At 41.7% G+C, this 15,487-nt stretch overlaps 1 protein-coding gene across 2 annotated transcripts in view; it reads right to left on the bottom strand.

The window, feature by feature from the left end:
- FAM3B (family with sequence similarity 3 member B) overlaps nucleotides 1-15,487 on the bottom strand; it is a 24,318-nt gene that overhangs the window by 6,912 nt on the left and 1,919 nt on the right. For both annotated transcript variants that reach the window (XM_019528965.1, XM_019528966.1), the window contains exons 2-4: nucleotides 9,932-10,075; nucleotides 6,757-6,880; nucleotides 4,902-4,960 (exon numbers count right to left, since the gene is read on the bottom strand). In XM_019528965.1, coding sequence (XP_019384510.1) covers nucleotides 4,902-4,960; nucleotides 6,757-6,880; nucleotides 9,932-10,075 — 327 coding nt within the window. The remainder of the gene's footprint in view (nucleotides 1-4,901; nucleotides 4,961-6,756; nucleotides 6,881-9,931; nucleotides 10,076-15,487) is intronic.

Genomic DNA, 15,487 nt, shown 5'->3' with positions numbered 1-15,487 from the left:
GAGTAAATTGGATGCTTATCTTGCTGGGATCCTATGATCCCAGCTGACTTCCTGCCCTTTGGGCAGGGGGCTGGACTCGATGGTCTCTTGAGGTCCCTTCCAGCCCTGATGTCTATGAAATCTATGAAAACTGTACTGGTCATCATGGTATCTGAACACTTATATATTAATGTTTTGGTAGCATAACACTGATCTTGTAGCAGTGATGATCCAGAAATTATGCAAGCAGCAATGATTTCTTAGGGTGGAATCTCTTGTTGGACCAAGTATGTAGAGCAGGGGTGGGCAATTATTTTGGCTGGAGGGCCGCTTAATGTGTTTTAGTGAGCTGTAGAGAGTTGCAAGGGTACCCTGCCCTGTCTCCTGGTTGCCATCTCGGGACCAGAAGTCCCATCACGAAACCTCTAACCTTTGCCACCAGAAGTTCCTTCTCTTGCCCTGCCAGAAGTACGCCTTTTGGGAGGGGAGGGAAGGGTTGCCACCTTGTAACCAGAAAAAACCCCACATTATACACTAAAAGTCAAACACCTACTATAGTGTATTTTAATTTTATAACAAAAATATTTTTGTCTTGATTTGTGTTCATATACTCTATAGAGGTAATTGTGTAGTAGCCCATAAATGAAGTCTTACTTTTATATATAGTGTGGGGGTGTGGAGTGTGGCTGCGGGTAGGTGTGTGTTTGCTGGAGTGTGTGTGAGGGGGGCAGTTGGGTATGTTGGGAAGTGTGTGTATATATAATGTGGGGTGTTGTGGGAACATGGGACATTTGTGGGGTATGAGGGAGGATGCAGGAACTCCCCCCATGGTGTACAGCCCTGGCGCCGGGAGCAGCAATAGGTGCTTGGGGTGCTCATGGCTCACGCAGGTGCTGCCACCCAGTGGTGTGCAGCTCTGGCCAATGGGGCAGGTGGTAGCAAGGAATGCAGCCAGGCCGGCTTGCCTCCTGCCTGCATGGAAGTAGGGTGTGTGATGGGGTTGGGCTCAGGTAGGGGGACCAGGTAGCAGTGGACCCAAGGTGGGGTCCAGGGCACAGCATCCTGGTGGCAGTGCAGGACCTCCTCCTACAGTCAGGTGGGGGCCTGCTGCTGGATGGCAGGCAGCTCTCAGGGGGAAGTGGGGCTAGGGTCGGGGCTAGGCAGCAGGCACCATGAAGGCAACTGCCAGGGCCAGAATGGTGTCCAGCACCTGGCGGTCATCAGCAATGGCCTGCATTGCCCAGGCCAGGATTGTGTGGGCGAGGAAGACGCCATTGGGGATGTCACACTGGCTCTTTGGGCCCCATGCAGCCAGGCCTGAGCAGTGCCCAGTAGAGGGGCATGGCATGGAACTGGCAGCCGGGCAGCAGAGGCAATGCCCTGAAGCATGTGTAGGCTCTGGGCAGGCTACTGGGGGTGTGCTGCAGGCAGGTGGAGCACACCCTGCTGGCCAGAAGCTGTTTGAAGCTAGGCTTGAGGGTTGACAGGCCTGGCCGTAGGCTTTGGCAGCATGCAGCATCCTGAAAGCCTGGACAGTGAGGTCCTGACAGCTGCATGGCAGTGTGGTGCCAGGCAGCGGTGCTGGGGTGCAGGCAGGCTGGCACAGACAGGTTGTGGCCTGCCCAGGGGGACACAGAGCCTGGAGTGGCCCCCTAGTGGTAAGGCTGACCCAAGTGCAAACTTGCTCCTGGGTCACATCTACAAGTGTGTAACTGCACACTAACTAATCCCGCATAAATTTGCTACCTCACCATTAAAGGTTTTTACTGTGTAGAAGTGCATGCTTACTACACAATAAACTAGGCTGTAGTTTCTCAACCTGTGGTATGCATATTCCCGGAAGCAGCCAAATGCCATCTGCCTGCTCCACAATTACGGTTACTACCTGTCCCCTCTCTCTCTGCACTTCCCTCTCTTTTCACCCTCCCCACTTCCCTGTCTCGCTCTCTCTCCTGTGTGCTATATCCTTGTCTGTCTCTCTCTCTCTGGCCCTCTTTTCCTCTCTCTCTCTCACCCCTTTCCTCCTCTCAAAACTATGGCAAAAAATTTGGCATGCTGCGCACTGCGCGGCACTTTAAGCTCCCCAACAATGATTTGGTATGCCATGCTTTGTATGACACTGGGTTCAGCCCTCCTAGATTTGGCCAACATCACCTCTAGCCCACGTAAATTCTGAGCACCCCGGTGTAAAAGGTAGCATCCCTACCCACAGCAGATCAGACATCTGTCATATCATGGCCTTATATACGCAGCCCTTCTTCCAACATATGGTACACGTTAGTCTGTAAATATAAAATCCCCTGGAAAGTTGAGTGTTGGGGTACTTGGTAAAATTTTCAGAAGTTAGGGGGTACTTGCTATTTAAAAGGTTGAGAAACACTGAACTAGGCTACTTCACAGTACGTGTCTTGTTTAGACGAACCCACCAAGTAGGAGAAGTTAAGGAGCAGAGTCTGTTCCCAAGCCTTCTGCCAGCCTATGCACTGGGCCTGGGACCAACCCCACGTGCCAGCCTGATTTGGTTCTTGAGGCTCCTAGAGTCACAGCAACTAGTGCTGCTACCATTCTCCCACCACCAAATTTTCAGACCTGTGGGGATCTGTATTTCTTGCATATAATGCCTACCTCAATTTCTAGACTTTGGGGGGAGTAAAGGTGCAGGCTATATGCAAGAAAATACAGTAATTTGTTCCAATGGTTAATTGCCACCACTGTTAAAAACTCATACAGTTTTTCCAATTTAAATGAACCTATTTTCAACCTCCAGTTCTTTATTAGATTTAAAAAAAAATTCTACTGTCAGAAATGTCTTCCCCATTTAAGTAATTTTAGGCTGTGGTCAAGTCATCTCTCGAGCAAACTAAATAAATTGAACTCCTTTAGCCTCATTGTTAAGGCAATCATTACAAATCTGAAACCATGCCTGTAGTTCTTTTCTGAAACTTTTCCAATTTTTCAACATTGTTTTGGAAATGGGGACACAAGAATTTCCAGAGAGCATTTTGTCATGCTCATTAGCCTCATGCACCAAGGTAACACCTCTCCCCAACTCTTATTTGATATTCTTCTGCTTAGACATTCAAGTACTGTGTTTGATCTCTTACTGTAGCACACGTGAAACTCATCTTTATTTGATTATCTCCTGAGGCCACTAAATCTTTTATGATTTTTGTAATGGAAAGTAAATACAACTAAATTTGATAATAAAATGAAAATTAAAATTTTGCACCAGATTCTCATGCTAAATTACGCTGACTACCTCTACTTAAGTCAACAGAGCCACACCAGTTTATACAAGTTGAGGACCTGGCTCTTTTACTTCTCATGTGCCCTTTTACTTTAACGTCAGAATACAACAAGATCCAAATAATCAATTTTTTATGTGGGAAGACTTAGCGCAGAGGTCACTAACTGACCTGTAAAACAGGTCAGTTAGTGATCTCTGGAAGCTCCATTAATACATGCATTTATATGTATTATACACACACATTCTATACATATATATTATATTTAAGGACCTACTTAATTCACAGCTAAATGAATTTTCATGGCTTGGTTGCAGAATGAAGAGCTGATTTATACCGCCCCACCAGCTGGCACCTCCCTCTCCTGGGCAGACTGGGTCCCACTGGGGAGCCAGCATTTCTATTAAGTTTTTTTTTAGGTTGATTTTATGGAGAATTGCAGATTTTGCTGTTTCCACAAAACTGTGAATTAAGTATGCCCCTAATTATATAACACACACACGCATAAATGAACATATATATATTGTATACAATATAATTATATATTTTACTCTGCATTCCCTCCTCCCTCCCATCTCCCATTAAAGGACCAAGACATTTCTGTTACGTTACCTATCAGGTAATCCTATCTCTTTGGATATCTGCATTCTTATGCTTGGAAATTAAAAATCTTATTCCCGTTTCCCAAAAAATATGTTTTGATCATGTCTAAGATGAACTTCAGTCCATCTGAAAACACACTGCCATTACTAGAGACCATAAGGAAATGGGAACTGCCCTAAAGCAGTGAGTGACAGAGAGACGCACACAAATGTGGCAGATTCTGTTCTACTGCCATGGAGAAGGTAGCTGTTTTTCTCTGGGACAAATGGACTTTCAAGGACCAGTTTATGCTGAACAGGGAGGTACACAAGGGTCTGCAAACTGTTGGAGGGCACAAGACTCTATTAACTTAGACTTGGGTAGGAAGTAGTTTTCTTCTCATGCACAAACTTTAGTGATTTTGCAAACACACTTTCTCTTCTGTTCATTAGGCTGAAAATGACAACTTCTGATTTTTTTTGTGAAAATAGGGCAGGGAATGAGACAAGAACTATCAATATCTCAGGATTTAAGACATGAACGTAGGCTTCAGGAGAGGCAGGAACTAGATTTCCCTAGCCATCAGAGTATAACCTGTGTCTTTCTTTGGCCCACTGAATATTTATTTATAAAAAATACAACAGGTCCAGTATGACTGATTGGGAAACTCTAGGGTTAGCACTTGAGGGATGGAGGCAAAGGTTTAAGATGCCATACTGCCTGCATGCTAGGGAAATTCTCTAACCCCTGGCTATTGTCAGCATCCCTCCTCCCCACTCCAGGAGTCTCTCCCTGGACTCTGCTATTTATGTCCCCTTCACAATCACCACACTGTGATGCAGGAGAACACAGGCTGACCATGAGCAATCTGGGTCAGGCAATCAGTGCTTCCCTATGCATGCTGCCATCTGTTGTCAGGCAGACTAAGGAAGTCTGCAGAGCAGGCCGAGATGTGCGCACAGGCCCTTCCCCCGCTACAGTGGCAGCACTGTAAATACTCAACTCTTCAGGAACTCAGCATTTGAATGTCTGTATGCAAAGCATTTCTTTTAATGTGCTATCATATCTTTCTGCAACATTTTTTCTCTTACTTACAATTTACAATGGCAATGTTTATCCCTCTTCCAACATTACCCCTCTGCTCACTTATGAGTCTGAAAAAAAAAAAAAAAAAAGACAAGTCAGTCACAAATTGTATTTCCTGAAGGCTACATTGCCAAGTCATATATACTTATGCAAAGTTACTTCCTGCTATGCAGGTTTCAGGTTATTCATTTAACGGATGACTACCAAAAGTAAAGGACCTATGGCCTTAAAAATCTAGGGTTTTACTGCTTATTGGACAGTTTTCTCTGTAGCGCTACCCCATATAAGTTTTATATAAGCAGGAAGTCTATCAACACAGAGGGTATGAGTCAAGATTGTCAAGAGCAACCAGTGTTTGTATGTGCCTCAGATGATACACTAAAAGGGGTGCGATTTATAGAAATGCTGAAATTTTAAAAAATCCAAAAAACTTTTCAGGATTTCTAGTTGGACACGCAAAAACTGAAGTACTTTTAAAAGCACAGGTCACATTGTAAAATCTTGGGCCAAAGCAGCTTAAGTGAAGAAACAGAGATAAAAGCTTAGATACAAGGGTTGTTTTTACTGTTTTGTTTAAGGATCTGGTCAGCCTAATTTAATCAATTTGATTGTTTCAACTACACAAAAGAGAACTCTTCTCTGCCATTTCTCTACCATACAGAAAGATCATAAAAGGCGTCAATGAGCCAGAAGAGAAAGACACATGCATACACGCAAAGAAAACAAAATAAGAGTAAAGTAAAAGGAAAAAAAGTAACACAGATAAAAACAAGTGTACTTTAAGAACACATACAGTCTGGGAAAACTAAAAAGACAAAATAAAAAGGAGATGAAGTTGAGTTGCATTTATTGTAAAAATGAATACAAGGAAAAATACCGCCTTGTAAAGCTCCAGGGTAAAATAGACAAGGCATCCTGTTTGTGGACCAAACAGAATTATTTAGAAATGAAAAGGAAGGGAGTAGTAAAAAACTCACTAAAGCTAGTAACTCCTTTAGGAGGAAGGAGCAAGACGAGAACTGCCAGACAGCACATGCTACACAAACAAGGACAAGAGTGACAGAAATATTAAATCCAAAGTATGTGGCAGTTCTGGCACTAACTTCAATGAAAATAGTATTCAGACCCAGGGACATAGAAAACAACTAGCTGGTCTAAAGAGAGAAAACACATGGAGCACAGATGAGAATAATTTAAAAGGATGTTTAAAAAAAAATGAAAAAGAAAAAAGGCTAATAATTACTAACCAAGAATGTATGAAATCTAAATTAATCCCACTCCAGATGTTCAGGTGTGTCTTATTTGTGATATGCTTATATTTTATGATTAAACTTTTTGGAAATGAACTGTCTTTTTCCGCATCAGCATTGTATTAACTGTTATAACTGAATCAGGAGAGGAGGAGAGTCAAGAATAGATCCTTGAGATAACCTTCTGCTGTGGTATAAAATAGCAGCCATCTAGCAGAAATGAAAAAAGTTTATCCGCAAGACTTGAAGATGCTAGATGTCTTGCTTGAGGGACCCAGGCAGTATAGCAGAGTCATTAGTATTTAAAGGAAAAAGCCATAAATGCCAGAACAGATGCAACATTTAAAGTGCTTCAAAAGGAGCCCAACAGCCATAGAAATGTAAAAAAGCATTTCTTCCAAGGAGAATTAGAAGTGCTCCAGACTGGAGTGGAAATTGGAGTGCTTCAAATGTATGTCTGCCTAAGACTAGTGGCTCTGTGCTATGCAGATTATCTCAATCCAAGAAGTTCTTTTTAATAAAAAAAACTTAGCTTTTGCTGCTAGCAGACTAAACTAAAACTCTTCTGCTATTGAGCTTATCCTTGCCTGGGCTCAAAGTAGATAGGTACTTACAGCTCATCTTCAAAACAAATTTTAGCCATTTTTTCTTTGCCGCCACCACTGAGCAATCGATAAGCATAGCTTCTAGGTGCGCATGGAGACCAGTGGTCACATTTCTGTCTTTTTGGAAGTGGGGCTATAACAAGAGGAAGGAGATCATTTTCTGTTCAAACACTACGTAAATACCAGGTGTATCGGAAAATTACTATTTAATGTCAGCATGACAGGGTAAGATCAAAGTCCAACACTGTCAGCCTACCATCATCATGCTGAAAACACTGTACGTTCATATGGACTTGAAATAAGCAACTGTCTGCCAAATGGCTACAGGAAGCAGGGAGGAATTTAAAGAGATTGGGTCCAGCAATCTTTCCAGGAGATCTTTCAGTCAATGGTCCACAGCACACCTGTAGTGGCCAGTAAGAATTTCTTCCTGCTATTTCCTTTTTCAGAGACAGCCTCTTTTCTACCTTGAATTACTACTACTGTAATCTACCTTACTCACCTTTGGCTTTTTTTCCCCCACTGCTTCCTTGCCCCTGGCCACCTTCCTTCCCTGCTTTACCTCTTGTTTTCCTAATTTCTACCTATTTACATTCTCCTTGACCTCCTGCCACACTTTTAGCTTCTCTCATTCCTCGGAGTCTTAGAACAGCAGAGACTTCTTATGCCTGAGGAAGGGTGATTGCACCTGAAAGCTTGCTAAGAACTTTTTTCCAACTACCCAGCTGGTCTAATAAAAGATATCACATCTACTTAAAGAACCTTTCCTGCATTAACGCACTATTGGCTTTTGGTTTCCCCTACACATACCTTCCTTCAAAACATCAGACATGGGCCATACCTAGAGTCGGGGGTTGGCTGAAGTGTGATAATGTGCCTACCAGTATTTAGAAACTCCTAGGTACCTGGCTGGAGGGTGCCACTTGTGCATTCTGGGTCAAACTGATCTGTACATTTGGGTTCAGGAAGGAGTTTTTGCAAGCACGACTGCAGCATTTTTTGCCTACTATGGCAGCATGAGGCACAGCCCTTTTTCTGGGATCATTCAAGCATAGTTTAACTGCGTGGCAGGGCACTAGCAATGCCCTCATCTATTCTGGTCTTTACAACACACTTTTTTTTTTTTTTTTTTAAATAGAATGCTTTGTGGCTATTACAAAACATGGATTGGAGTGCATGGTTTTGGAGACCCTTTTGGAAAAATAGTTGCCTGTGAGTGCATGAGATTTGACTAGAAAGACAGAAAGGAATTTCCTGAGCCAATGCTCCTACGTAAGAAATACATTTTATAATATGCAAGAAATAGGATGAGTCCTTACCAGTTAGATTGCTTTCTCCTTAGCAAACGTGGATTTTTCTCACACCTGGTGCACTGAGTGAAACTGAATGAAATAGGCCCCAATACTCAGATTTTAAGGCCAGAAGGAATCATCATGAGAATCTGGTCTGACCTCTTGTATAACATAGGGCACAAATGTTCAGCCAGTAATTCTTATATTATGGCCATGACTTCTGGTTCTACTATACTGTATCCTTTGGACGGCCATTTAATTTTGTTTTAGACTTTCAGTTAGAATCTACCACGCCCTTGGTAAATAGTAGTTCCTATTGTTAATTACCTTTACTGTTAAAAATGTGCATGTTATACCTAGTTAGATTCAAACTTTAACGTCCAGCCACTGGATATTGTTATACTTGTATCAGTAAAGGATCCTTTTGCTATCAGGATGTTTATCCCCTTGGAGACACTTTTAGATCATGATCAAGTCACCTCTTAACCTTTGGGCTAAATTAACTAAACCGGTCTTCTTTAAACTCTTTGTAGGACAGGCTTGCCAGAAAGCAAGTCATTCCTTCAGTCCTTTTCGAAAAAAAATTCCAATTTTTCAAAAGGCAGAAGGCAGTGCAGGGTGATACCTTAGAGACCATCTTGTTCAGAAAACCATGAGCTGTTGTAAACAACTGCCAACTTTGTCAGAATCTTATGAAACTTCTGACTAAGTAGACTGGCCTACAAAAGCTGATTTGATGAATGAGGTAGTCTCTAAGGACACTTTTACACGTGCTCTGACGCATTCTGATTAGAACAAGTTGGACCAGACTTGATTAATCAGAATGCTCCAGTGTGCCACAGCATCTCATGCATTCAGTGTCCTGCATTTCAAAACAGCAGCAGGGGAACTTTAAATCTCACCAAATGAGCTTTAAAGTGCCCCTTTAACATGGGGCACTGAATATATGAGATGCTGTACCGCTCTAATTAAAACACACCTCCTCACCCTGGTGTATGTATATAGGAACCCTAGGATGCCATCCTTTCCTGCCTTCTGCCTGACTTCAGACTAACTTGGCTAACTACCTCTCTCTATTTTACAACAGCTTTTAAGTTTAGAAACCAGAACTGAATACAGTAGCCTAGTAACGGTCTCATGAGGGCAGTTTACAGGATTAATTCTGCTTCCCTGCTGATCTTCAGAACCTGTTATTTGTTGAACAACAGCTTCAATACGTGTATGCACTTGTGTGCATGCAGACATATATACCACATATGCACACCCTCCAGTATTTTAACATACTAACGTAAGACACCTCTATGCTCTAAACATTCCCTGCATGTCTGTTTAAATGATTCCCTCACAGCAAAGGCAAAAGTGCTAGTCTGGGATCATAGCATAACACTTAAGTGTTTCTAGCAGTTTTGTATACTACATTGCACGTGTTTTAGCTATAGGATAGTATAATGTAAATTCATACTATATGAACCGCTACATACAAAACAATGTAAATATAGTGAGCCTAGCCACATATCAACACTAAGAATATCCCATCAGCTCACATTAATCTTTCATCAGTATTACACTGCAGTGACAAAAATTAACTTTAAATTTAAAGTTTTTGCTTTTGAACAAAAAAGATCTTACTGTTTGACAAATCAATCTAACTATACTTGCATTATTGGCAAAGAGATTCTGATATTAAGTCCCTGCAAAGCCCCACGACTATTTGTTAGTGACCAACATGGGGGGGGGGGAAATCCACCATGCTATACAAGCAACTCATTCATTCTTAGAACAGCACTTAACCAAACACTTATTGACTAATGATCTGTTTACAGGTTAAATAACAAACACCATGATTGTTATGAAGCATATTATGAGAAAGCAAAGCTGATACGACCACATACCTTTGATTAGAGGTTTCTCTCCAATGTTCTGAAGATTTTGAATAGCTGTTGATACTGTCTCTTCAGGTATGATATCTGCAAACACGTAACCCAAGTACCAAGCACAGCCTGATGCTAACAGAAGCCCTGATAACTTCACAAGATCTGGCAAGAAACAGAGAAATCCATCATTTATTATGAGAAAGCCAACAGGAAATAAAAAATATATCCAAGGACACCTCAAAGTGTTGTTTCTTCTATGACACGCCATACAAATGGACTGCTTTGATAAGGAGTATTTGAAAATCAGCTCCAATATTCTGCACTATTTAAAACTTGTGATAGGGTTGCAAACAGAGGGAATATAACATTTAACATTGATAACCCTTTTCTTCCTCCTAAAACCTTAAGGGTCCTATAAAACCTAACCCCAAGCAAAAGAAGGACCTCTTACCCCACGCTAAGTTTTGACACCTCCCACTCTAAAAGAAGTGCCTGAAACTACATGGAGCAGTGATGGCAGCCTGTTACATTGTCCCATAATTACATGAGAGTTTCTCAAATTGAGAACCTAGAACAGTACATGCAGCGGCTGGGAGGCAGATGTGTGTTTGCAGCTTTCTTTGCAACAAAACTCGTAAGTAAAGACCACCAGAGGTGCACAATACATTGATCCATATCATATCAGCATTGAGAAAAGGAAAATTTACATTATTAGCAACTGGGTTTTTTGGGTTGATGAGGCAGATAATGTTGCCATGACCAGCCCGGCAGCTTGGAGAGTAGCGTCCAGCTGGTAAAGTCTGTTGGGGGAAGGGGAAGGGACGGGGGCAGATTGAGGTCCCCAGTGAGGGAGGGAGTGGGGCTGAGGCAGAGGCAGGCACTGTGCAGTGGGGTGGGGTATGAGACAGAGCTGTGGGTGGCTCATGTGGGGGGCTTGGGGACAGGGGCTGGATCCCTCTGCCATGTGTACCCTGGGGGAGTCATGGGGCGAGCAGGCTGCTGCTGCATGCTGGGGCCAGAGGCAGCATTGGGCTCTTCCCAGCACAGGGGGCCAGGGCTGTGCTCAGGACAGTGGCACTGGGAGCGGGAGCTATGTGGGGGGCATAGCACCACCCCCCTAGTGCTGCTGCTGCCTGCCCTGCCCCCACCGTAGTCCCAGCTCAGGTCTCCAGCCGGGAAGAGCCTGGTGCTGGCCCCAGCCTCAGCAGTAGCCTGCCAATGCCCTTTGCACATACCCCCCATAACTCCCCCAGGGTAAGCGTAGTGGCGGGATCTGCCCCCCACCTCTGCGCACCCCCCCCGAAAGAGCCACTTGTAGCTCTGGCCCATGCCCTGCTACAGCCCGTGCCCCATGAAGGCTGGGCCGACCCTGTCCCTGCCCCAGTCTCACTCCCTCCCTCACTGTGAAACCTTGATCTGCACACACCATGCCCTTTCCCCTCCCACCAGAGTGGGCACTGGGGGACACTGGACACTGTTCTCCAAGCTGCCGGGCTATGCATCAGCCATTGGATCAGTATCAGCCAATAGGGCTTGTTAATAATCGGACATCGTTAATAATCAGCCTCAAAAAAAAAAAAAATTGGCCATTGTTACTAAATCAGCCATCGATGCTGGCCCAGAAAAATCTTTATTGGTGCACCCTTAAAGACCACCATTTCAGATGCCTGATACCTTTACTTACCAGCAACCCACTGACCTGGAGATAAAATGCAGCAGGATTAATGATGGTAAAATGAACAAAATAGTACATTTCTAGTGTCTTCACTCATAAGTGATTGGAGTGCTTCACATCGTAAATATGTCCATTTTACAGAATAAGAAACTATGATCACCACTGAAATACAGCCATTTTGGGGTGTTGGAAAAGATGTAAAGGACAGAGAAATACTGGGAAAACATACATCACAATTCAGACAGGAAAATGAAGATGAAACATAATATTTACAGGTTTTACTGGTTTAAATATTTATTTTCTGTATGGCAGTCAAGGTTCTTTGAGTAGAGGTGATATCTTTTATTAGACCAACTACGTAGTTGGGAGGGGAAAAGTTTGTAGCAAGCTTTGGGGCACAAACACCCTTATTCAAGCATACGGAGTCTCTGCCATTATGAGACAGTTCTCAAAACAGCAGAGACTCCCTATGCCTAAAGAAGGGTGTTTGTGCTTTGCTATGAACTTTTCCTCTCCCAACTATGCAGTTGGTCTAATAAAAGATATCACTTCTACTCAAAGAACCTTGCCTGCCTATGTCCTTGGAGCAGCATGGCTACAACCAAAAATCCAGAAACATGGAAGATATTTTCTGTATGTAAATTCTGCTTAGGTTGTCCTGACAAATTACTTCACTACAAGGCTGACATGCTAGGACTTTGTAGCAATTTCAGCAAGCTAAGCCCTATGGAAAAAAAGTGATTTTAAAGTACATAAGCTAAAATTTTATAATATATAAACAATAACACCATGTAAAGTTGGCATTTTGGTTTCTGCAATTATAAATGTCTTTTCAATTAAAATGTTTTTCTTTCACTTCAATTTCAAAACTGTGCCATGAAACTAAAAAAACTAAACAAAACACAGATGGAAGCAATGGGTAAAAAAATCCTCCTAAAGCAAAATATGAAGTGCAGCAAGTAGGTGAGATAGAAAGGATTCATGGACACCATGAAGTATAAAAAATTCATTTTCTTTGGAAACTAAGATCTAAACGTGCCACTGAACACAATGGTCTGCTAATATGAAAGAGCAGATTGAATCTGGTTATTATGCAGGGCATTTTCAATATCATTATTGAAAATGTTCATGCTGCTCCTTTAAATTCCAGGCTTAGCATGGTATAATCCAGCAGCAGGTTTTTGTTCATTTTAGCTGCCAAGAAATCAAGCTATGATTATACTAATAAAGTAAGTGAAAGGAAAAGTTTTCACTTCATAAAAAAATACTGACTTTCTTTAATGCACCCTTTCCAGAGAAATGCAATTAAATGATTTAAGCATCTACTCCTCCAGACACATCTCGACTACCATGCCCTCTAATACAGCATGTTCATTTTTCTTCAAGACTGAAAACTCAAATATAGATGAGACTGTAGCAGAGATCTCTCTCTAAGTGTTTCCATTGAAATAGGGGGAGATATAACAGAAGAACTAGGAGAATTAGCACCAACATTTAGGTGTGATAGTAGGTCAAAGATGAAGAAAAAAAAGAAAAGGACCCAACAACAGTTACAAGTAGCTATGCAGGGAAAAAATGTGTTTCTAATTAGTGCTATTGCATCTGGCGAGGAAAATAAAATAAAATAAAATGGAAAACTGCATCCAAGTTGCAAGAAGCATAATGAGTAGTTCTTTCTCTTTCGCTGTACAATAAATGTAAATGAATGTCTTGGGTGCAGTCATTTAATTCCTGACGTAGAAGTGTTCACCACAGTATTTAAACCGACTTGATTAAAAAGAGAACTACTGACAATTCTAGTTTACATGCCAACATTCTTTACTAACTCTTCTCTACTTCCTAGTCATTTGGAGGTCGTTCCAACTTCACCACATTCACAGCAGAGCTCTGAACTCTGCAAGTTAAGACCTGTACCGAACCATCAAATATACTGAAATTTGTATGAATATGAAAAATTTAAATCCATACACAGTGCACACTTTTTCATCAATCCAACATTAAAAAGAGCAATTTAAAGAGCTTTCAGAAGGACTTCACATTACACAACAATCAACAACTTTCTGCAAATCTAGGATAATGTAACTGACAGGGAAATGGAACCACAAAAGAATACCCTTTCTGTTACTGAGCCAGCATGACTGACTCTAAATAAGTCAAAAGCTCAAAAGTAGCTGTGGAAATTTAAATCTTGAATGTCTCTTTCCAGTATTAAAAATGTAAAGATCCAGTTTACAAATACAGTAGGGTATAAGTCCCCTATCAAAGTGGCAGAAACTTATAAATTAAAAAAAAAAGACCCCCTACAATTTATTTCAGAATTATTTTCTTTTGTTGTTGAGTTTGGGATTGATTTGGTTAAAGTTTTGTAACAAACTTTGGGTGGAAAAAACAAGTATGTTGAAGTGCACTGGTATCTCAAGGATATACAAATAGAACAAAATAGAAACATAATAGAAAATAAACAAAAAGAGAAAATAAGCAAAAATAGTTTATTTTCTACCTATGGGACTTTTTTATCATCTTTAATTTCCCCTGAGCCTGAGGAAGGGCACGTGTGCCTGAAAGCTTGCAGAAGATGATAATTATTTGTGCGATTTCTTAGTTGGTCTAATAAAAGGTATCGTCTCTGAACCAAGGGTTCTAGAGTTTTACATTTCTTTTTGCCTCAGACCAACATGGCTACCAAATAGATCCCTGAATAAGAAAAGCATGGAAGACTTAACTAATTAAGAGCCCGGGAACTCTCTTGTAACATTTGTGCGTTTTACTTGCATACCCTAGGTTTTTTTAATTTTTCCAATTTGCACCTTCTAATATTTGAGGGAAACATATACTAAGTGAATCACATTGTACAGACCCATAATTCATAAAACCAGCACTGGCTTATTTTGGATTGGGTCAGTATTACTAGAATGCTTTTGGGGGCAAGCAAGGGCAGTTTTGAGGACAACTGCACACATCTCTCTCTTTCCCCTTTCCTGGGATTAGACCTTTGTCACCACAGGTGGCAAATGCATAAATTATTGTGTAATTTCTCATCCACATATTGCCACTCCTTGTTCATAATTCACCTCCCTGCACGTAGCGCTCAGGGAAGAGCTTTAAGGACAGCAGGTCAAATTCCAGCCCATATGAACATACTTATCTGGATGGATTTTGAGATGCTTGTCAAAGTCTCTCTAGACTATGTATGTTCGTGTTGAACAGAATGACAAGGCACCCTGCTACACGTTCTAGCTAGAAACCAGCTAGAGTTGTCACACATTTTCAAGCACCAGTTTGATATCTGGTTGGCTCTTTTTATAGCTGGGCAGTCATTTTATCATGTGATAATTATTTTGCATGTGTGACCAGTCTAAATTCATTGCACAATTCACCAGTTTTGATTGTGTGACAAGTTCTTTGCGGTTGTGGTCAGTCTTACTTTGCAGCCGTGATCGGGCTAAATTTATTGCACGATACAGTGAACTGTATAAGTACTTTGCACATGCAACCAGTTTATATTTATTGCACAATTCACCAGTTAACTATGTGATAAGTACTTTGTATTTGTGAGTGATCTTAATTTGCACATGTGGTTGGTTTAAAAATATTGAAGGATTCACCAGCTCAATAAGTGCCTTGCACTTATGTCTGGTCTTACTTTACAGGTGTAACTGGTCTAAATGTATCATGTGATTCACTACTTAACTGCATAATAAATATGTTGGGCTTGAGGCTGGGCTTGCTTTGCACCTGCAACCGATCTAAAGTCTATTGTGTAATTTCATAGTTTCTAAGGTCGGAAGGCACCTGAGCAGATCATCTAGTCCGACTCCCTGTCATGGCAGGAAAGAGTACTGGGGTCAAATGACCCCAGCAAGATGTGCATCTAACCTCCTCTTAAACACCCCCAGGGT

This window comes from Crocodylus porosus, unplaced genomic scaffold (genome assembly GCF_001723895.1).
Source record: "Crocodylus porosus isolate Cpor-Errol unplaced genomic scaffold, CroPor_comp1, whole genome shotgun sequence".
Lineage (NCBI taxonomy): Eukaryota > Metazoa > Chordata > Crocodylia > Crocodylidae > Crocodylus > Crocodylus porosus.
This window is presented reverse-complemented; position numbering and strand designations above follow the sequence as displayed.